We start from the raw sequence: 24612 nt of genomic DNA on the forward strand, positions 1-24612 counted from the left end.
CTGCCTGAATCCCATAAGCCCCTTGGCCAAGCAGGGATTCCCTCTTGCTGAGCGGTAGAGGCCTTGGTTTCCCCACACAAGAGACCCGGGTTTGAATCCTGGTTGTTACAGTTAGCAATAACCTTTCTCCGTTTGGAAAAGGACATAAAACGTACAAATTTCAGCTTTAACGCCTCGGAGTGATGCTGAACCCTGCTTTCCAATACCCCAAAAGATCAAAGAGGAGCTCCGTGATAAAAGCTGTCTCTCTCCGCCAATTTCACGCGTCAGCATTCTGCTCCATCGACCTTGTTCAGAACAAGGAGACAAGCACAGCGAGAGTAGTTTTTTTTCTTTTCTTCTGTTTTTGATTTTGTTTTATATTATGTTTTTCTGAAGTGTAGACTGATATATCGATATGGCCAATATATCGCTCATTATTTGACTTTTTTGACTAGTTGACGACAGCGGTATCGGCAATTATGCAGCCGATGTGTCCCGATTTTTAACCTCTTTCTTCCCTATATTTTGGGCATGTCATTCTTCGTAACATTTTTCAAAAGCTTTCAAAACATTGCAAAAATAGCAGATCTATAAGCTCACAACGCATCGGGTTGCGATGCGTTGTGAGCTTGCAGATCAACTATTTTTGAAATGTTTTGAATAGGGCTCAAGTGTTAAAATAAAATGAATTCTAGTTAAATGTTGTCAAATTGTTATAAAACCTATAGGTGTTTCAAATGTATTAGAAGAAGTTGCACTTTTTGGACAAAATATCACACAAAATATGGTAATCGCATTCTAGGACTCTCGGACTAAGAATTTTGGCATCGGTCGGCGTGCTCTAATCTGAAGGGGTGATTGTGTGTGTTGTTCATTTAGGTGTTCTCATGTCCTCTCCAGGATATCGACGCTATATTATCCGACACGAAGTGAGCGAGATGTGGTGACCTTTCCATCCAGCCTCGTTATCTCGGCGACCTCGTTAGGAAGGGCTGTTTAATTAGCGGTGGAGGGCAGTGTAACGGCCAATCATGGTGGATTCTGGCCCTCTGTGGTTATGATACGGATCAATGCTCTTCAGGGAGGCTGGCTGGGTGGAGAGAGCATATGCGTGCCTAAATTAGTTTGATTCTGTGTTTTTGCTGTAAATCCGGCCCTTAGCTTTAACTGCTCCGACCCCCAATCTGGGAACCCATTCGGCTTTGTTTTTGCCTCTGGGGGCACCACCTCCTTTTTTGTTCATAGTCCACTTCCTCACGGGATGCTTCTGTGTTTATCCCTACTAACAACAACACTACATGTTTAGGGCAGTGGTGCTGACAGGTTCTGCTGTTAGCAGAATCTGTCTTGAGAGATTACTCCCGCACTGACCCAAACAAATCTTTTTCACGTGATGAAGAGAGTGAGACGGTGTGCGGTCTGCAAATAGACCTTTTTCATGGCAGCCATATTGACAGAAATTTAAAAGTCACTAATCTAATAATGTCAAATGTTCTTTGTTTTCATTTTCTTATAGGTTGCATCAGGCACGGATCTACTGTCGGCAGTCAGGCCTTACCTCAGTTAAGCTGTGCCTTTTTGTGTATTTACTATGAATATCGCCGCCCTAGACTCAAGGCTGACAGACAGCTTAATACACATCTATTCTCTCTCTGCATCCTGCGTGTCTGGAGGATGTTTTGAGTCTTTTGAGTGCCAATAATCTTTTGTGATTAGGTGTGTTTAGGTGTCTGCCCGTCTCCCCCATTCACAGAACCGGTTTGCTCCGTCATGACACAGTATAAACACCACTCACAACAAGGTCCCAGCCTCATTCTTGATTAATTCTTAAGACTCTTAAGACACAGCAATGGCACTGACAGGGGGAAAAAAGTTTGTCAAGAGCAAACACCACAGCAATTGTGCCAAATGTAGCTCCACCGGCCCCGCTAGGCTCATCACCACCCGCACAGGGGGACAATTCAGAGGCCCCTGTTGCTGCTTTTGCATCCATTCCTATGGCGGCCACAACCCTTGGACTGCCCGGTGTCTAAGCAGAAAATTGGGGATCTATCGGCTATCAAGGAGCCAGCAACTCAACCAACAAAATTCCCTGCTAATGAAATGAATGGGAAATTACGCACATTCAAAAACAGATGGTATCACCAATACCCATGGCTTGAATATAGTAAAAAAAAAAAAGACCTCTGATATGCTTGTGGTTCACGAAAGAACAAAATAAAAGTCTATCTCTGAAAAAGTCGTCGTCATAATTTACCAATCATCTACCAACTATTGTAGCCTATTATCTAAGCTAAAACATAAATATGTAGGTCGCCTACATATTTCAACTCTCTCCAGCTGTTTATCAATCTGCGGCGACGTATTTGCCAGGCCTTATCGATAAAGACGGTCTGGCTCCGCCACTGGGTTGCATCCACTTGTCTTATGCGTTTTATGTGGCTGCATGACTGCTGTTTTACTGTAAAACCTGTCGGTACAGTCAGAGCCAACCTACGAGTCGCACATACGTTGCATGTGCACGCACTCTACACGATTGTCTATTTTCATTTATAGAAAAACCAACACACTGCATAATTGATGTGACTGAGGAGATAACAGCTCTTAAAAGATTTACAAAACACCTATCATTTGCAATGGAATTAGCTTAATACAGATATGGCTTATGCAATAACACAAAACACAAAACACAAAACACACGGACATAAAGGACCTTCTCACCTTGTACAGTACAAAAGACACAGGTGGTATTCAACAACAATGCAGTATAGGCTATATATATATATATCAGGCTCTGTTAAGAGCGCAATTTTATAGAGGGTGCCCCCTGACCTTTGAGGCCCGTTTGGGGATACAACTCCCCCCTGGGGACAAATAAAGCTCTATCTTACCTTACCTCAGTGGTTCTCAAAGTGGGGTCCAGGGACCGTCAGGGTTCCTTGGTGGGGTTCCAACTGGACCCTTACGGATCTGTAACTCAGAGAGTGTGCAAAATGGAACCAAATGGACTCGTAAGGGTCTGCATCAGAAGTGTTGTATAGCGAATGCAAGCCGAGGCTGCAGACAGTCAATGTTCCATGTCTTGTGGGCTGTGGGGGCAGTGCCGGCTTGGTGCTGCTTTTTCTGCTGTGCAGTTTGTTTGAGAGCGGTTGGCTCTCAAACAACTACAAGCAAAAACAATAGGCTCTATAAACAGCAGCCATATTGGAAAGAAGTTGGGCCTCTTCCTTACTTCCTTCACAGGTGTTACCAATGATTCTAATGAAGGCTCCGTTCCATTTAGTGTAGCACAGTGGTTCTCAAACATTTTAATTTCAGGGACCCCCATAACTCTGAGAGTGTACAAATGGAACCAAATGGACCCTTACGGGTCCATTTGGTTCCATTTGTACACTCTCAGAGTTACACACCTGCAAGGGGCCATTTGGAACCCCCTCAAGGAACCATGAGGGTACCTGGACCACACTCTGTTTGACCAGAATGGAACAAAGCCATCATTGGTAACACCTGTGAAGGAAGTAAGAAGAGGCCCTATTTCTTTCCAATATGGCTGCTGTGCATAGAGCCTATTGCTGTTTGTGTGTGTGTGTGTGTGTGTGTGTGTGTGTGTGTGTGTGACCTGCTTCCTTCCTTCACAGGTGTTACCAATGATAGGCTACTAATTAACCACTTAAGCCATATATACTGTACTTAATATATTTGTCATACACAAATAGATCTATGATGCTTTGTGAGCTTGTAGATCTGCTATCTTCTCCATTTTTTTTTCTTAAACAAAAACGAAGAAAAAAAAATCTGCCCCAAATAGGGACGCCAGGGTTAATGTAGTTATGGCTCTGTTCCATTCAGTGAAGTCATAATAGCCTGACTCTGACCTGAACGGTAATCACTGGGAACACCTGTGAAAGAACTAGCATAACACAACTTATTCAAGTAAGTATGGATGCTGTAAAAAAAAAAAGGCCTATTCAAACTCGTAATGGCCAAAGGGGTGAGCAGAGGTAGCCTGGAATCCAGACTGATTCGCTCCGTTTGGCGGATTCGTTTTTCTCACTTTGCTTCTCAGTCTGGAAATCATGCCATTTCCAAGGGCCGGGACGGGCACCCAGGAGCCGTGGCTTCTGATTGGTCTGTGGTGCGGGGCGGGACCAGTGGCTTCCAATGTAAAGGTCCATAGGCTAGGCGGGACAGAGCCTTCCAATGTAAAATTTGACTTGACTTGACTTATTGGTGACGTTTGGAAATCCGGCTCAAACAAGATGATAGCCAAGGAGAAGTCGAAGTGAAAAAAAAAAAAAAAAAAAAAGAAAACGCTGAATGAGCGCCTCTGTGTGGATTCCAGGCTAGAGCAGAGGGTCTGAAAGTTCTACTCACCAAATGGAGCGCCTATATAGCAGAAGTTCAGGGGCAGCAGGACCACAGCTCCTCAATCAGGTGACTTCCACTCACCTATAAATGCTCACCTAACCCACTCGTCACCCTGTTCTCACATCCCCCTCACACACCCTACTTCTCTTCCCATTCCCTCTGTCTACCCTTTTCTTTTTCATAGGGCCCTGAGGGGAGTTTGTTATGCCCGGGAGCTATACGGCGGACCCCTGAAGCTTCCCCCATCTCAGCTTAATCACAGGCCGAGCAGCCCAGATGACCAGCCCCGAAGCCTGTTTGCCATTTTTCTTATTTGTTCATTTCATCGATTCATTTTCTACGGAATAAATTCCGTAAACCCATATTGTTTGGTGGTGTGGTCCTTGTTAGTGAATTGACAAATGCCTTCCAAAACATCTCAGGTAATCTGCAGCAGGCAGCAGCCAGTCCATTCCATGAAGCTCCATTCCAGCACACATTTGAAACACTCCATAAATATTCACCTGCTTAGCCAGGAGCCGCTCTAATGCTGATGTTTATTCACAGTAATGGCGACCTGCAACATTTCTCCTGCTGCAAATGGCATTGGTGATATTTTCCACACACTGCGGATACCTTTCAGTGTGTTGGCTGCATACTGGATTTTTTTTGTATTTTTTTAAATAAATGATGCAGGCTGGGCACAAGCGAGCATGCACACGCACACGCACACTGGCACACAAACATTTCTATTCATATAAACATATTTTGGAACTCTACTCACACACACATGCTGCACAACTGCACATATTCGGTTACACCCACCAACCCACACACACACACACACACACACACACACACACACACACACACACACACACACACACACACACACAACGCATCTGTAGGCCTACCTGGGCTTTGCTCGCTGAACGCAATGTGACTTTAGAAGCCACCGCTACACAGCGAGTGCACCTGGTGAGATCCAAGTGAGAGCAAGTAGCATAAAAACAAAAAAACAGCTGAAAGCTCAGGTCTGTTGATCTATTTTTACTGCAGAGTGGGGGGCGGGGGGGCACTGGTAGAGATGGGGGGGAGAGAGAGAGAGAGAGAGAGAGAGAGAGAGAGAGAGAGAGAGAGAGAGAGAGAGAGAGAGAGAGAGAGAGAGAGGTTGCTGCATTATGCATGACCCCTTGCAGCAGCGGTGTCTTTTCAAACTCTCTCTCTCTCTCTCTCTCTCTCTCTCTCTCTCTCTCTCTCTCTCTCTCTCTCTCTCTCTCACCAGGCCAGCAGGTGTGTGTGTGTGTGTGTGTGTGTGGGTGCTGTGTCTGTCAAATTCACAGTGGTTTGCGTGTGGAAACGGTATAGGTCCGTGATTCACAACCCTTTTCATTTCAAGAACGACCTCCTGGGTTTGATATACTGTATATTAGGCCAACGGATCCCCATTTTATGTGATTGTTTTAATCTCTGCGACCACAATCTATACTGTGAAATCTTCAGAGTTAATTTAACTCCTGAGAGTGTGCAAATGGAACCGAATGGACCCATTTGTACTCCTCAGAGTTACAGACGGATAAGGGTCCATTTGGACCCCTGGTGGTCCCCGGAATTTGTCTGATTCCGATTATTTGGAGAACAGTAAGGACGATAGGATGATATCAAACTACATATGATGCTAATGCTTCTAAAGAATCATGTACATTCATGTACATAATAGCATAATGCTATAATGTACTAAACATCATGTATATATATACCTGCTATCACATGCACTATATGTCTATATCTTTATTTGTTTTATGTAACCTGTTCCTATCTCTTAACGTTCTGCTCTATCCTCACCCTTCTCACAAAATATGTGAAAATGATGGAGTGTGCTCTTTACACCTGTAAACCTGTGACGGGACAAAAAAAGCTGATTCTGATTCTACACCAAAAACAAAAATCATGCGTGCAGGTGTCTTTCATTGTAGTAAGACTGACATGCTTATTGTTTATCCTGTGTGCATACGCTACAAGTTTTACCAAACCCACAGAAAAGACTTCTGTTCATTCCACACTTGACCTCGGTTTCATTTCTATTTAAAAAATAGTGTGCTTCAGAAATGCAGCTACGATCAGACTGTTGATGAACAAGGCATGACCATCGCCTGTCATCAGATTGGACTTTTGTTTTCCTCATAGACCCACCACCTGTGGATTATACCAGTAAAGCGACCTATTGAGGACTATATGGTTGAACTTGACACTTGCCGATACTCTGCACCTTAATCTTCACGTACATGCACAGATATCCTACTCTTCTTGCACTAATGTCTAGGAACAGATACCAGCTGCTATGCTCATGCACCTTATCCCCCACCCCGCCCCTCTCTCTCTTCTCTCTCTTTTTCTGGCGCTGGAGCTGGCACAAAAACTAATTTCACCCATTGTTTTACACCTGTAAACCTGTGATGTGACAATAAGATATGCTTCTGATTCTGAGCTTGATTTGATATTATTCCAAGATAAGATATCTATCTCTGGCAGCAACAAAAAATACGCATATTCTCTGCACTTTGGAGTAAAGACCATCAGGGTTGCCAGATCTTATTATAATTTCCCCGCGAGATTTTATTTGAAAATAGCCGATCTACAAGCTCACAACGCGTCGCATCGCCGTGTGAGCTTCAAATAGCTGATGTATATGTCAAAGTCCTCATGTGGCCCATAGTCGCTTCGTTTTGGGCTGGTTTTCCTAGACCTGGTCCCTTGTTTCTCTCACAGAATCTGGCAACACTGAAGACCATTCTCAAACATTACAGTATTGTTTATTATCTGAGTAGAATTGTGTGCGGAGCGTGGATTGGTGCCGGGCATCACAAGCAGGCCGGACTAATGAAACGTTGATGAGTATCCCTCTCTGAATCCACAAGCATGATTAGGCTTTAATTACTGAGGGCCACCCCGACATATTCCCTATAATTGGAAATACCTAAGCACTTGGCTCTGTCTGTGGCGGCAGCCAAAAGAATCCATCGCCTCCCCCAGTCCCGTCCATGGGACAAATCTCTCTCATTTCAGACAGAAAATCCACTTGTTCTGGGCATGGTGTCAGGAGAATTTTGAGACTTTTTTCCCCCCCTCACCAGTTCCAATTGTGCGGCTCTAATCTAAGTACGTCTCAAAGACCCCTAGTCTCCAAGTAAGTCGGTGTAATCGGAGTAAAGGTTTACTTATCCATGCCTAAATCCGTGGCGGCGGCGCGCGGGCAATAAAAAGGTGTTGATCGGGGGATCGGGGCATATTGCAGAGGGGAGGGGAGGGGAGGCTTTCAACTCGCAGAATGGGCATCCCAGTGAGTTGGCATCTAAACACCGCCAGATGTGGCAATCACTTCCCCTAAATGGCTGCCAAGCGCCTACACGACACCCACTGGCACTGGCAGCTCTCCCGCCCCCTCGGTGAATGTTATGCCACATAAGAAATACAAAAAAAAAAAATGAATAAAATAAGAGGCTTTATGTTTGAGCTGATTCACTGAAGCCCAGAGAAATCCTTTAGCTCCCCTTTATTGCAGTAGCTTGAACTCGACATGATCGCACAGCGTTCATGTCCTCCCCTTAATGGAGCGAGTCCCCCTGAGCGGCGGTGGACAGACTCGACATAGCTCAGCTGTCAATGTAACATTTCTCAGGTGTCTCTTGGTTAAAAGGGGATGTTACTAGACATCTAGAACAGCCATTCCTAACCATGCGGGCCCAGGGACCATGCACAGAACAAGGACAATCTCACGGCCGATGAGGCTAGCGCCTAAAAAAAATGCGTGCTGTCACCTCTCTTTCTTTAAATATATATACTCTGTGGTTTCTTTCATGTGTAAGCGATTCCCAAAACAGCTGTGCTCAAAAACCCTGACCTCCAATCGCGGAGGAAGCGCTCGGCGACACGCGAGGCTGTTCGGCACAGGCGATCCTCAAAATAATTGGTTCGGGAAGCTAACCTGTGTACGCGCACATAGTCTCAGTGTTTGTATATACAAATAATTGGTCCACTGTATATAGAGATAATGTTGATAGTGGACCTTTAATCCATTAAGACCTGGAACGCATGATCTGTGTCATTTTTAGATTTCTTTGGCTATTCAAAAATAGAAGATAATACAAGCTCATAGCGCGGCTATGAGCTTTTTTTTTATCGTGGAAAATTGAATCTTTGAATATATATATTTTTAAAGCGAACATTTTGACTCCAATCTTTGCATCTGGGGGTCCCTGGACCCTCCAAATCAAAACAGTATGTTGCTATATCAGTGGTGCTCCAACTTTTTCATGTGAAGGACCCCCAAAATGTTATGTATTTGGTCGCGGACCCCCATGTCAAAATATTTTGTTCCACGGACCCCCAGAAGCAAATATTGGAGTTAAAAAGTTTCGCTTTAAAGGATCTACACCATGAATTTAAAAAAAATATTTGATATTTAATATCATATGGTGTATGTCCCTCAAACCTTTTTCAAAAGGTTTGAGCCTAAATCATCACTCAGATATACTCATCCCAAGTCAATTGTCTCTGGCTTATACAGCACTTTCAGCTGCAATACCAAAACGTCCTCTTGGGCAGGGGGGGGGGCTACTGAGCAATTCTGTCTGGCCAGCATCAATGCAATGGCAATGCAAGTGACATCACTTGCATTGCCATTCTGAAATGGCCTGTTCAGACACGCCCATTCTGAAAATCTCTGAAATGAGAATGAATGACTGAATGTTAAATAAAAATATTTTTTGGGGTACAAGAGACACTGGGGAGCCCAAAAAATACCCCCCCCCTCCCCAAAAAAAATAAATTCATGGTGTGGCCCTTTTAAAAATATATATATATTCAAAGATTTGCACAAATTGTCCAAGATTTGACAAAAAATAGCAGATCTACAAGTTCATAGCGCGGCCGCGCTACGAGCTTGTAGATCTGCTATTTTTGAATAGCCAAAGAAATCTTAAAATGACAGAGATGCCTTCCCGGTCCTAATGGGTTAAGATGGACGGTAAAGTGCTGAGAGGGAGCTTCTGTATAGAAGAGACATATAGCAGAGGTAGCATACTGTACATGCATGCCCCGTCGTGACACTTGGACAGGTGCCAGGATAGCTTTCTATGCACATCTAATCTAAAGGCCGGCATGACACATGTTTATCGACCTCTCTTCTTATAATGATGTCTTTCCTGGCTGTGACCTCCTCGCGCCAATTAACTGGGCAACGAATCCACTTCTCTTGACCTCGTCTCTGCACCCGGTGCTGAATCTGTGCCATTATTCCACGACTCTCTAAATCCTATTAGAAAGCGGAGACATGTTTGCGCTTATAGGAGTGGTTCTCAAAGTGGGGTCCGAGACACCTCCAGGGGGTCCTTGAGATGGTTCCGGGGGGTCCCCAGCTAAATGAATGGGAGTTAGGCACCAAATGGTCCCTTTACAGATCTGTGACTCTGAGTGTACACATTTGTACACTCTCAGAGTTATGAGGGTTTGTGAGATTAAAAAAGATTGAGAGCCACTGATGTAGAGGAGGTGATCGGAGAGAAAGACGACCCCCCTCCATAACGCCCTTCGATTGATTCCTCTATTCAGGTCAGGCGCGTCGCATATTCCAGTTGAAAGTCAGTGAGCGACTGTCATACAACTAGTAAAGTATAAATCATTGGTTCTCAAAGTGGGGTCCGGGGACCCCCAGGGGTCCTTGGGGGGGTTCCAGGGGGTCCCCAGCAAAATGTGTTAATATAGGATCACAAACCTCTGACCTTATATACTTTGGCTATTCAAAAATAGCAGATCTATACAAGCTCATAGCGCGGCACCGAGTGCCGCGCTATGAGCTTGTAGATCTGCTATTTTAGAAAAATCGTGAAAATGTGTGCAAACCTTTGAATATATATTTTTCTAAAGCGAACATTTGCAACTCAAATCTTTGCTTCTGGGGGTCCCTGGAACTAGATATTTGAGATGGTGGTCCGCGGCCAAATATATATAATTTTGGGGGTCCTTGACACAAAAAAAGTTTGAGAACCACCGGTATTAATCACGCTCAATTTACGCTGGGTGGCCGTGTCACTTGCCCTCAGGAACCGATCTCCAAGCTAACGACGTATTGTGGTGTGACACGCTTTATGAGATCAGTTCTCGGCAACGACGACACTGCCGTGTGACGGAGCGCTGTACATATTTGGGGATTATATAGCTTCTGTATACTTTGTCATCTCTGTCAGCGCAGGGCTAAAATGACAGCCGGCCCTCCAGCGCCGGCGTGCAGGAGCTGCCGAGCTTTGGCTGTGGCTTGAAAAATGTCTCTTTCATCTCCGACTCCACAGCCCTCCCCGCAGACCGAGGCGCTAGGTGCAATAAGGTAGATAGCGCATTACGTCGCCGCCTGTAATTACAGATAAAAGAACATTAAGTTCGACAGATACATGTAAGCCGGCTGATGAGGGTGCCCATTTCAATTAAGGAGCCTTAAATGAGAAAACCTTATGGGAGTTTCTCTCTGCCAGACCTAAGCAGGATTAATACAGTGAATAGGGCCATTTACTAGGGCATAATTACTCCCTAATTAGCTATTAGTTATTCTATTACCCCTTTTATCACTTAGTCACGGTCAAAAAGGCAGAAATAGTGGATAAGTCATCACCTTGGTCGGTAACAGATGTAATTAACACACCATGGAGACAGAGAGAGAGGGAGAGAGAGAGAGAGAGAGAGAGAGAGAGAGAGAGAGAGAGAGAGAGAGAGAGAGAGAGAGAGAGAGAGAGAGAGAGAGAGAGAGAGTTAGTGTATTCAGTCAAACTAGCTGTATTTCAGTCTCTTTCCGGACTTGCTCTGCCACAATCAATCGAATTTCACTAGGAACACATATTGAGTTTTATGCACTGCGTGCAGGAGGGGATTCTTATAGCTTCATAACGAAGCCTGCGTTGTTTGTGTTCAGTGTATTTTTCTGTATTCTGAGGGAAAACAGCCCCGCAGAGGTTGTTATAACCTTAAAAGAAAGGAGACACAAATTAGTCGGATGATGAGTTGGCATCTTGCGGTGTTGATGCCTGTCTAGCTGCTTTCCGTCTCCTTCTCATGGGAATCCAGTGGAAGTGTGTTTGTGCTATACGCGTAGAAACTAGCGAAATACTGTGTTGTTGCTTTAAATGGTTGCTCCTAAACTGTTTTTTCCACACATTTTTACAATCCTGTGTGTGGATTTGAGTCCATTTTAATCCCACATCCCGCAAACATTTAAGCCTGATTCACACTTGGTTCACGCTAAACCAGCGTGCAGGAAAAAAAGCCTTCGGACAAGATGGCTTGTAGATCGGATCGTAGAACGGCTTTTTCCTGCACGTGACACTGCACTCAACTAAAGTAGCCTATACATTAAGCCATAGGCCAGTTTAGACCAACGGATCACACACACTCAAATGCTCTGACAGGCTTACTTAACCTTAGACCTGGAACGCATCTGTGTCATTTTTAGATTTGAGCTAAAAAGCATTATTTTACACTTTGGCTATTAAAAAATAGCAGATCTACAAGCTCATAGCGCCGCACCGAGTGCCGCGCTATGAGCTTGTAGATCTGCCATTTTTGAGAAATCGTGAACATTTGTGCAAATCTTTGAATATATATGTTTTATATATTTGTAACTCAAATCTTTGCCTCTGGGGGGGTCCCTGGAACAAAACAATTTGAGATGGGGGTCCGCGGCCAAATACATATAATTTTGGGGGTCCTCGACATGAAAAAGTTTGAGTACCACTGACATAGTTACATAAGTTTTAAAAAAAAAAACAGTTAGGATTTAGAAGATATTTTGTAGAATCGACCTCAGGTCTTAATGGGTTAATATATTCATTCATATCATTTGTACAATTCTCAGCCTGATAAAAAAAGTCAGTAGATAACTATATGCTTTATTACTGCTTTATGCCTACTTACCTACTGGCCATTGAGAATGAATGATCAAACTATGAATGCTTGATGTGTGGCCATTGTCATCAAACTGAATGGTACAGTGACAGGGGGCTTGATGAGGAACTGTGGTATTGCATGAGGTATAAGCCACTAAGCCGTGATGATTCACGGCATAATGTCGGCGGATATAATTAGGGGTGCAACTAATTTGTTTCTTAATGATTATTCTATCAATTACTTTTTCTATTAACCATATAATCGTAACATTTTATGTTGTATATATCAACGAATCAACGTGAAGAAATGTGGATATTTTTTTTGTTTTACAATTGACTAAATTGTTAGTCTGATTAACCATTTAAGCTCTATTAACATTTCTTAGTTTCGCACAAAAATAGCCGATCCTACACATCGCGAGGCTTTGTGAACTTGTCAATCGGCTATTTTTGCTATTTGTAAAGGATTGTGAATTACATTTTTTTCTCAGAAAATTGAAAAAAAAGTTTTAAATTGATTAAATCTCTTAGTTCGATTAACTGTTGCATCCCTTGACGAAATGTCACACAATAACAGCCAAGAACCATGAATTACTCCATGCCAAACTGCTTCTACCATTTATTACACATTCTTAAATAAAAATGATTCACTGAACAGTTCCTTGCATAGAGAATATTACAATACCAATTTAAAAAAGGAATTATGAAACAAACCGGTAACAAAAATAAATCTTTCTCATTGTTTTTTCTTTTTTGTTTTGTTTTCTTCCATAATAAAGAACATTATTGTACTCGTACGTCATAATATACAAATGATAAATTTCAAACAACCTTTTTTTGTACAGCGAAGGAGAAAAAAAGGAGGCGAGGAAGGGAAAGACAAGAAGTGGAATATGAGAGAGAGAGAGAGAGAGAGGGAGAGATAGACAGAGAGAGAGAGAGATAGAGATAGAGAGATATTCAGGGAACGGGTGAAGAAGTGTATTTGATTAGAGAGTGAGGCCTGATGGGAACAGCTGCGTCGTGATACACATAATAATAATAATAATAATAATAATAATTATGTGTGTTCTCATGAAGGACTTGATACCAAAACACATGTGTAGAATGGAGTGGTTATTATGTGTGTGGCTGTGTGTGTGTGTGTGTGTGTGTGTATGTGTGTGTGTGTGTGTGTGTGTGCATATTCACATATATATTTCGGGTGTTATCGCGAGTTGTGTATGTGTGTGTGTGTGTGTGTGTGTGTGTGTGTGTGTGTGTGTGTGTGTGTGTCTTTGTACAATATGTGTGCATGTGTCAGCTCACATTGGCGCTGACGCTCTCATCCACACATAGCCTACTAGTGAGTATGACAGCGACCATATGGACAAGCACCGGCGCACGTCACCACAAGGGGGCGCCGGTGAGCGGTACGGAAAGGGAAGTGGCGAAAGCGGGTGGCTTTTCCCAAGACGGACAATAGAGTGCAAAACAGAATAACGTACAGTGCAGCAGCATTCACATTCATTCGTAAAAAAAAAAACGGTGACACAAAACCGCTGTTCCAGAAAAAGACACATTCATGTTGGTCACGATGGCCAAATTATTTATCGGCAGGACAAGCTGTGTCATGTTCCGTTTCATGGAATGCGTCGTGTTAAAAGGTAGCTTGTGTGACACTTTTTGGTTAATACAAAAAGTGTTTGTTAAAATGTTAAAGTCCATATTGTGATAGTAATCATTGCTATAGTGTGTTTGTTCAGTAACAGACAGTGGTGTAAAGTAACTAAGTAGATTTACTCAAGTACTGTACTTAAGTACACTTTTGAGGTATTTTTTACTTTACTGGAGTATTTCCTATTTTCAGTACTTTTACTTCTACTCCACTACATCTCAGAGGCAAATATTGTACTTTTACTCCACTACAATTATTGGAAAGCTTTAGTTACTAGTTACTTTTCAGATATAAATGATTATAAAATATAACATATATTAACCATGTGAGCTTGTAGATCTGCTATTTTCAAAGATTTAGTACTTTTACTTGGTACTTTGGTACCTTAAGTATATTTTGATGCCAAAACTTTAGTACTTTTACTTTTTTTTCAGGCCTTTTACTTGTAACAGAGTATTTTTATATTGTGGTATTGCTGCTTTTACTTAAGTAAGATATCCGAGTACCACCACTGGTAACAGGGGTCTCCCCGTCTCTCCATCTCTTTAGTAAACGATACAATGTTCAGGTGGGTGGCCAATTTCCTCCAATCAGGTGAGAGAACCAATTTATCAGCTTCAATTTGAGCGTTCCAGTCTCAATTTTGTCTGCTCACTTATTTTTTGGCCATCATTTCCAATTTCACTTGTTTCTCCTGTATCCTGCATGAGTTCTCTCTCTCTCCTGCTTGGATAAAAATTGTTATCCCTACCGTTTCTGTTTACAAACGAGCTCGAGAGACAGAGACACTCCCGTTATTGAACAAACACTCTATAGCAATGATAACCATCATAATATAGAGCCATTTAACATTTGTTTCAACAAAAGAATATCACTTAACCCTTCCTTGTAAATCAGCGTCCCAAATCAGATTTAGACTGCCCCATGGTTTTGGGATTGTTTGTCTTTGTCCTTTTTCGTCTCAGTGTGTGAAAAAGAGGAACATGGTAGAATACATATTATTCACTGCCGAGTCCAAACCCCAGGAATTAACCATGAATGATGAATGTTTGTGGGGGGGGGGGGGGGGGGAGGGGGCGGAATAAAAACAACAAACAAAGGCTCCCAATTATCACAAAGAGCATATTTCATAACCCCCCCCTCCCCCCCATACACACACGCACGCACGCACGCACACACACATTCACGACCACCAAAATTCAACAGGAGAAGTGTATGGTGCCCCCGTTGAAATACTGAAACACACATATAGAGCTGCCAAAAAACGATACAATCTTGACCACCAACCCGGTCAAACGACCTTGTTTCATTTCCCCACAGACAGATAGACAGACAGACAGACAGACAGACAGACAGACAGACAGACATTCAGACAGACATTCAGAGACCCACCTGGCTTAATAGCAGGAATACCACATCCACCCACACAGCTTCCCAGGTACTTTCAGATATGTGGTTCCAAATGGACCCCAAACAGGTCTGTAACTCTGAGAGCGTACAAATGGAACCAAATGGACCCGTACACTCTCAGAGTTACGGGGGGTCCATGAAATTAAAATGTTTGAGAAACACTACTGTTTTAGATCATCCAAGAGAACCAAATCTACTGTCTATATAGCCTGACGTGATGTTGACCGAATCCATCTTCACGCTATGTTTGTGTCCGCTGTCCAAAAGACTGTAAGATGCAAACTTCATATTTTTGTACAATATTAATAGCCGTCAATAGAGACTAGTGACAATGCTAATAATAATAATAATAATAACTCTTATAAAGCACTTATCAAAATAAGGTTACAAAGTGCTTTACATAAAACTGATGATAAAAATCTAATCAGCAACGGAATAAAAAAAAAACAAGTTAGCAAAGTGTCTGCGAGTGTGTGTGTGTGTGTGTGTGTGTGTGTGTGTGTGTGTGTGTGTGTGTGTGTGTGTGTGTGTTTCTGTGTGTGTTTCTGTGCATTTCTTTGTGGGACCAGGCATAGTGTATGGGTCTCACTAAAGCCCGATTTATACTTTGTCGTACAACAGTGTCACGCACCCGAAAATACCGTGCGACACCATTGTATGACGAAGTATAAATTAGGCTTAACACAGGCTTAGATTAGCATCACCGCATTCCTCCACCTTTCCCACAATCCCATGCAAACAGGTAACCAACGCCAACAGTCAACCCGTCCTCCTCTGGGTCCTCGTGAGCCCAGCAGTCATGCGTGGACCTTAAGAATGTCTTATCAACCGAGCCATTGTCAAAAGCTGCCAAAAAGAAGAAGAAATATAACAAACTGTCATTTTTACTAGCTAACTTTGGGCCGTGTGCAGAAAAGTCTCTGTCGGGCGGCCGTGTGCATTTGCAAAGAACAACCATTACATTTTTTTTACATGGAGGAAAAAAAGGAAACTTCACCTCAGACAATCACCAATTGTCCGACAAAACTTCCGAAACGTCCACTTTTTATCCTCCTGTCCATCAAGTTGTCAGCAACACATACAGACATACAACGGATACATTCATTTATTTGCTCGGAGAAAACCCAAATCGATTGTGTTGTTGTTTGTGACCGTTTTATATTCTACCAAACTTTTTCCATTTCCAATTGGCTCTATTCACAGCAGCCACATTATCACTTCCTTCACAGGTGTTACCAATGATACTAATGCAGACTCTGTTCCATTTAGTGTAGCACAGTGGTTCTCAGACTTCTTAATTTCCACGACCACCATAACTCTGACTGTGTACAAATGGAACAAAATGGACCCTTACGGGTCCATTTGGTTCCATTTGTACACTCTCAGAGTTACACACCCGTAAGGGGCCATTTGGAACCCCCTAAAGGAACCATGAGGGTCCCTGGACCACACTTTGAGACCCACTGGTGTAGCAGAGTGTTTCCAGTGAGCCAACACCCTGACTCTGTTTGACCAGAATGGAACAGAGCCTTTATTAGTATCATTGGCAACACCTGTGAATTTCTTCACAACATGGCTGCTGTGCATAGAGCCTATTGGATGAAAGTGAAGGTACAGTATAATACTCTGGACACTTTTATGTATTGTCACATACTGTATGTTTGTGGTTGTATTAACTCCCAATGTGATCTCCGAAATTGTCCTTTTAAATTGAATTAATTTATTTATATGTTTTTCATTTGAACAAATAGTCGAGGTGAGTCTTTCTTCCTTTAGAAATAATATAACAAATCTCATACTCAGAGATAGTTGCTTGCTGTCCATCATGTGTCCATCACAGTCAGCTGCGTTCACTTGTGCATTATTAGTCTGTCCATGTCCTCCAATGCGTGGTCAGACCCAAACTGTCTCCCAGTTCAAGACAGGATTACTTTTTTTAAATTGTATTTTTTTTTTCTGTTAAAAGAAAAGGGGAAAAAAAAGTTTCCAACGAGTAAATTGTGCAACAGTTTGTGAAAATAGTCTGCGCTTGTTAACAGCTCAGACCGCGGAGAGGAGAAGAGTCGAAGGAGTCATCCGGTCCGTTTGAGTTTAGATCCCAAACATTTCTTTTATTTTCTTTTAGTTCCAGGACATGAAGAAGTGTGAGTTGACGAGTTATGACTATTGTTGTATGATCCATCGTATTCAACAACAAAGAATAAATCTGGCTTTAGCGTTCCTCGCTGGTTCCTGTCAACAGACAACGTCTATGAAGCACTTTTCTCTCAAACAGTGCAACGTGTGCGACCGTACGCAACGGTCGTTTACCGAGAACATTATTAGGGCCTTTATAAATTTGTCAGATGCCAGATCACCGTTGATCAATACGACCAATGTTCATTTTTTTTTTGTTTTTGTTATCAGTCATCATGTCTATGAAAACAAAACCCTTTGGCTACATTTAAAGGCTGTGGCAACAAAGGGTGACTTATTTTTTATTGTTTTAACCCATTATGACCTGGAACGCATTCTGTGTGTCATTTTTAGATTTCTTTGGGCTATTAAAAAATAGCAGATATACAAGCTCATAGTGCGGCACCGAGTGCCGCACTATGAGCTTGTATATCTGCTATTTTTGAAAAATCTTGAAAACATTTTTTTAGATCAAAAAACTGTTAGGATTTAGAAAAGAAATTTAAGAATCGCCTCAGGTCTTAATGGGTTAAATTAAAACTGTCTGGATTGCTTTTCTAACCTCTGGGTTTAACTACTGCAGAAAGTATTATTCAAAGACCGCGTTGCACCTTCTGCTCATCTAAAGAGTGATCTGTGTGTGCTCAGAGCCAGGGTTTCCCTAACCCGTCAACAGGGGATGCAAACATCGGTCGTGAGGGGTTCTGGTGGAGTTGTGGTTGTCGTTGGGGTTGGTCCGGTGGACTCTCTCCGTGTGGCGTGCGTCATCATGAGACGTGCCTCTGGCGAGGAGGAGGGAGGCGCGTATAGCGGTTGTTTTAGCGAACCGTGACGTAATGATGTCACGCCAAGAAAGCTGTCTGTCAGGACTCCAGGCGCCGCGGTCCGCCGGACACAGTTGGCGTTCGGGGAGGTCACCCGCTGACTCACCGTGGCGGCGCCGACCACCTGGTGCAGCGCGCACTCCACACAGCCTGCTCACTGTCCGTCTGTCTGTCTGTCTGTCTGTCTGTCTGTCTCCTGTCTGTCTGCAGCCGGCTCCATGTCACGGTATGTGTCTCTCCCTCGTATATATGCACAATGAATCAATTACAACGGCAGTTCTCAAAGTGGGGGTCCAGGGGACTCTCAGGGTTCCTCGAGGGGGTTTCAAAATGGACCCTTACTGGTCTGTAACTCTGAGAGTGCACAAATGGAGGGTCCATTTGGTACCATCTGTGCAACTCACGGAGTTACGGGGGGGGGGGGTCATTGAAATAAAAAAAAGTCTGAGAAGCGCTGAATAAATAAATAAATAAATAAGGACTTCGTAATCAACCATCATCGTCCTTCTGAGTGTCCAACGATCATTCCTGTGGTGGCGGTGGTGCTGTTGTTGTTCTACAAATTACGCTCTTCGTTGCTTCTCTTCTCTCTCTCTCTGTCTCTCCGTCTCTCCGTGTGTGTGTGTGTGTGTGTGTGTCTCGCTCTCCCTCCATCCCGTCCTCCTCTCTCTCTCTCTCTCTCTCGTTGACCCCTCTCAGACACCACCGCCTCAGATGTGCCTCTTCATGTGCAACGCCAAGTGATCTGACCGCGAGAAGCACCTGCAGGGATGGAGAGAGAGAGAGAGAGAGAGAGAGAGACCAACAGACAGACAGACAGACAGAGAGCTTGTTAGCGCATATGAATATTGCAGAGGCGAGGGAGAGAAAGTTTGTTTAGTCAATAGAGCTAAAATGTTGCTGTTAGCTAGCGAGCGCAAGAGCCCGCTTATGCACACGCAATTAGTGTATGTGTAATTCATAATCAGCATTTTCAGCACCCACTCCTAATGACTTCAGCTGGCGCATGAATAGCTTAGCAAGGCCGCAGATGGATTTGTTGAAAGAGTGCAGAGGGTGGGAGGGGGGGGGGGGAGGTGCGTAACAGTACATAAACATGTACTGCAAAACGAGAGTTAAATTAGACGAATCAGAGGCTCTCGCCTGGAAACGGAGCGCGTAGAGAACCGTCGACGGCAAATAACTGCTGAGTGGAATATCAAAATTGCTCTGAAAGTACAGTCGGCCTGCATTAGATTTCCACTCAGCTTGTAACATTTCCACGGTTATTACAACGCAATTGATGCAAATGGATGTACGGTAATGGAGGCTTTGTTTGTTTCCGTCGTGTACGCGGGTCTACGTGACGCAGGGGTTCCATTTGCAAAGGAAAAACAGAGGGGAGGGCATTTTCTTAACCACTTAAGGACTGATATACGTCATGCAACAAATAGCAAAAATAGACGATCGGTTATGTTTGAATTGCTAGATAATAAATGAATAAAAGACACAAACCCCAAAAATGTGAAGAGCCAGGCTTAACCCATTAACACATTAACCGCCAAGAACGTAGTCCTACGGTCCGTTAAATCCAACTGTTAAGCGCCGAGACCGTAGCCCTACGGTCCACGGTCTTTTCGCGCATGCGCGGTCCGGGTGCACTTTCGGATTTTTTTTGATCCACTTCCGTTTCCGGTTTGATGACCGGAAACGGAATTATTTGGGATCCGGTTTTGACGATCACGTCCGCCCTCGTTCTACAGACGAAACTGAAACTCAATTCTCTTCCTGTAGTTTTTTCTCCTCGCATTTCACTGTTTAACGTAATCCGCTCTAACTCAAACATGGATGCCCCGTTTGACACGTGGTTTTCACTGGGAGATACAGTGGGATGTCGCGGATGTAAACAGACCGGCTCAATCTCAATCTTAAGGATTTTAACAAGATCTATGGCGACATGAAAAAAACAAAAAAACAACAAAAACACCTTGGCACTGGTGAGTACATTATGAGATTAACCTCTGGCGGTCGATGTGTTAAGACCTGGAACGCATCAGTGTCACTTTAGATTTCTTTGACTATTCAAAAATAGCAGATATACAAGCTCATAGCGCGGCACCGAGTGCCACGCTATGAGCTTGTAGATCTGCTATTTTTGAAAAATCGTGTTTTTTTTTTTTTTTTTACTGTTTTAAGAATCGCTTCAGGTCTTAATGGGTTAACATGGTTAATATCCATTGTGTATGACATTGCTAAGTTGTAATATTATCAAACATAAATAGTAAAGATATCATATTCCCAAAAGGAAATGCATGTATTAAACCGGAAGCAGGGATAAAACATATCCCCACCGGGATTCAAATTAAAGACCAGAGGGGGGGTATCAAAAGCAGAGGCATGGATCCCCCCCCTTACATGATCCTCTAGTGGTTCTCAAAGTGGGGTCCAGGGTTCCTTGCGGGGGTTCCAAATGGAACCCTTACTGGTCTGTAACTCTGAGAGTGTTATGGGGGTGCTTGAAATTAAAAAAGGTTTGGGACCACTGCTCTAGACTACAGAGAGCAACAAGATGTTTAACCCATTAAGACCGGGAACACATCTACAAGCTATGAGCTTGTATATTTGTATGTATATAGATCTGCTATTTTTGTAAAAACATGAATTTTTGCCAATCTTTGAAATATATATATATTTTTTAAAGGGAACATTTTTAACTCAAATCTTTGCTTCTGGGGGGTCCCTTGAACAACATATTTTGAGATGGGGGTCCGCGGCCAAATACATATAATTTTGGGGGTCCTTGACATGAAAAAGTTTTGTTCCAGGGACCCCCCAGAGGCAAAGATTTGAAAATGTAGTTTTAAAAATATATATATATTCAAGGATTTGCAAACATTTTCACGATTAAAAAAAAATTGCAGATCTACAAGCTCATAGCGCGTCACTCGGTGCCACGCTATGAACTTGTATATCTGCTATTTTTTGAATAGCCATTTTAACATGACACAGATACATTCCCGGTCTTAAAGGGTTAAGGGTTCGGCTCAGAGTAATCTTTAATCATGAAAAACTTCATCAAATTAATGGCTTGTGGAAGTTGGCCCAAGGCCAAGTACATGCAATCACAGCGATATATTTTAGAATTTTAAGATGTAGGCAGTAATAGGCCTCTTAGGGTGTGCTGGGCTTCAACTCCAGTTACAGCCACGGCACTGTAAATCCCCTTATAACACCACAACTAAAACTGTGAACTGTGACAATATTTTTTTTCTTATTCTACTTGCAATTCGGACTTCATATCTAATCATTCTGGGTCATTTTCTCATAATTGTGACTTGATGATTCAGACTTCAGAGTTTGTCTTCTCACAAACTGTGAGATAGGCGAATGTGTGTGTGTGTGTGTGTGTGTGTGTGTGTGTGTGTGTGTGTGTGTGTGTGTGTGTGTGTGTGTGTGTGTGTGTGTGTGTGTGTGTGTGTGTGTGTGTGTGCGTGTGTGTGTGTGAGAGAGAGAGAGAGTGAGAGAGAGAGAGAGAGAGAGAGAGAGAGAGAGAGAGAGAGAAAACAAAACCCCCAAAAAAAATCATTCAAGGCCTTATTATACATTCAGCAGCAGAAATGGGCTTCTATGTAGACCACTGCTGGTTTTCTATTCTAAGTTAATTGCATTCACCTGGGGTCTCTCACTGCACTGCATTAGGCTGTGAATTGAGCTCATGCACAGCACTATTGTTATACGGTTTGGCACCTAGGGGGCGAGCTGTCTAGAAGAGGGTCTGTCTGTCTGTCTGTCTACACTACAGCATGTGTCCGTCTTTCCACGGCTAATCTTACAAACCACTAATACTTTTCCCAACTATCAAAAAATAAATAAAAATAATCTGACAATAATGACATGCCAAAGACTGAATTTATACATCATGTTTTTATTCTTCTATTGTTCCTCTTTCCTCTCCTTTCCAATTAACCCCTGTGCCCCCCCCCCCCCCTTTTTTGGGGAAAACCGGGCTGAGCCATCACTCCCAGGACTCCCTTCCACAAGACTCAAAAATATAACCAGCGTTTGTGCTGTGACATATATGTCACAGGAGTACAGTAAATGCACCTTCGTCAGGGGACTGGCTGAATTGATGAGGTGTGTGAATGCAAGCCAGGGCACATCTGCTGAGATCACACGCATCAAACTAAACTCCAATAAACTAATAAATAAATACATGAAGAAAAGAGGTGTGAAGGAGCTCTTAGAGCAATGTTCATCCACCTTGGGTCCGAGGACTATCAGGGGTCTAAACGGACCTTTTACAGGGTCTGCAACTCTGAGAGTGTACAAGTGGAACCAAGTGGACATTTTGGTTCCATTTGTACACTCTCAGAGTCACGGGGGACTTTGAAATTAAACTACTGCTCTTCTGCTGTGCTGGAGTTCAGCAACTGTCCGTGTTGCTGAATCAGCAAGGTTGTTTGTGTTAACCCATTAAGACCGGGAACGCATCTGTGTGTCCTTTTTAGATTTCTTTGACTATTCAAAAATGGCACATATACAAGCTCATAGCACGGCACTCGGTGCCGCGCTATGAGCTTGTAGATCTGCTATTTTTGAAAAATCGTGAAAAATTTGAGCAAATCTTTGAATATATATATATTTTTAAAGCAAACATTTTTAACTCATATCTTTGCTTCTGGGGGGATTCTATTCAAATGTCTTCTAAATCCTGACAGTTTTTTGAAAAAATAGCCCAAAGAAATGTTAAAATGACACACAGATGCGTTCCCGGTTTTAATGGGTTAATTTGCATTTGAGCTCAGGGACTATCCGTGGTAATAGATTGGCGGGGAAGTTTTATTTTTGTTGCTACAGTATGTTTGAGTTCAATGACTGCCCATGGGACTGAATAAGCAGGAGGTTTTTTTTCTCTCAAGTTTCAAACTGCAATAGATTAGATTGTGTTATATTGCTGTTTTTTTTTGGATCAGATTATGTCAACTGTAAATGGTTCCATTTGGTTCCATTTTGTACTTTCTCAATAGTTAAAATAATACTAATTCTGCCCCTTACGTGTGTGTAACTCTCAGAGTTACGGGGGTCCTTGAAATTAAAATGTTTTGGAACCACTGTGCTACACTAAATTTAACAGAGCCTTAAAACAGAAGAAGGAAGCCCTGCCTGGGTTCAGTCACGGTGGCGTTTGCAAACTCTTCAGTGAAACAGGTAGGTCAAATTGTATATCTGCTATTTTTGAATAGCCAAAGTATAAAATATGTGTGGTGTGAGTGGGTTAAAATGATTGAGACGCTATATTAACTAATTCTGCTGGGGACCCTCTGGTACCACCCCCCCAAGGACCCCTGGGGGTCCCTGGACCCCACTTTGAGAAACAATGGACTAATGCAGGTTTCGCAAGCAGATCCCACGCATCAAACTAAACCCAAATAGATAGATAGATAGACAGATAGATAGATAGATAGATAGATAGATAGATAGATAGATAGATAGATAGATAGATAGATAGATAGATAGATAAATAGATAAATAAATAGATAAATAAATAGCAGAGGCGTGAAGCAGCCCTCAGAGGCAGCCGCCCCTGTCAGGGAGACGGAGGCTGCTGTCTAAAATGTCTGGATGAATCAGCGTCTGGCCCAGAGGGAGGAATCACACCGCCATGAAACACCGGGGACTGGCCCCGCTGTCACACCTGCATCTGTGTGTGTGTGTGTGTGTGTGTGTGTGTGTGTGTGTGTGTGTGTGTGTGTGTATACAGTACATCCATACATGTGTGTACATGTGTGGGATGGCTAGGGACGGCCGCTTTTGTGTGTGTGTGTGTGGGTGGGTGTGTTACTATACACTTGTGAGGGCCCAAACTGTCCCCGCAAGCATAGTAGAAATTGAGAAATAAGACATGTGTGTGTGTGTGTGTGTGTGTGCGCATGTGTGTGTGTGTGCGGCGTGTGTGTGTGTGTGTGTGTGTGTACGGACGCGTGCTCTTGGCCCAGACAGATGGTAAAGTATGAGTCACGACTGGGGGGCATGACACCAGCTGGTACACCGCGGGTCTGTCTCTACCCCCACCCCCCACCCCCCCACCCCTCATCCCAACCCTCTACCCTTCTCCCATCACTCTCCTCCTCCTCCTCCTCGAGGGATGGGGGCGGGGGGATCGGTGGTAGACAGTAACTAAGTACATTTACTTAAGTACTTTTTTTCCCCAAGTAGAAATGTTGTACTTTTGACTTGACTACATTTCTAGGAAGACACTCGTATGACCTAAACTTACATTATGAATTAACCACTTTTATCCATATTT

The 24612-nt window shown here is 43.1% G+C and overlaps 1 protein-coding gene across 1 annotated transcript in view; it reads right to left on the reverse strand.

Moving 5' to 3' along the window:
* Nucleotides 1–19036: 19036 nt before the first annotated feature.
* klf7a (Kruppel like factor 7a) overlaps nucleotides 19037–24612 on the reverse strand; it is a gene marked incomplete at both ends in the record, with an annotated part of 87162 nt that continues 81586 nt past the window's right edge. Inside the window, one exon of the mRNA XM_080422193.1 lies at nucleotides 19037–19088. Coding sequence (XP_080278319.1) covers nucleotides 19037–19088 — 52 coding nt within the window. The remainder of the gene's footprint in view (nucleotides 19089–24612) is intronic.

This window comes from Gymnoscopelus braueri (genome assembly GCF_963280865.1).
Source record: "Gymnoscopelus braueri genome assembly, chromosome: 24".
In the NCBI taxonomy this organism is placed as follows: Eukaryota; Metazoa; Chordata; class Actinopteri; order Myctophiformes; family Myctophidae; genus Gymnoscopelus; species Gymnoscopelus braueri.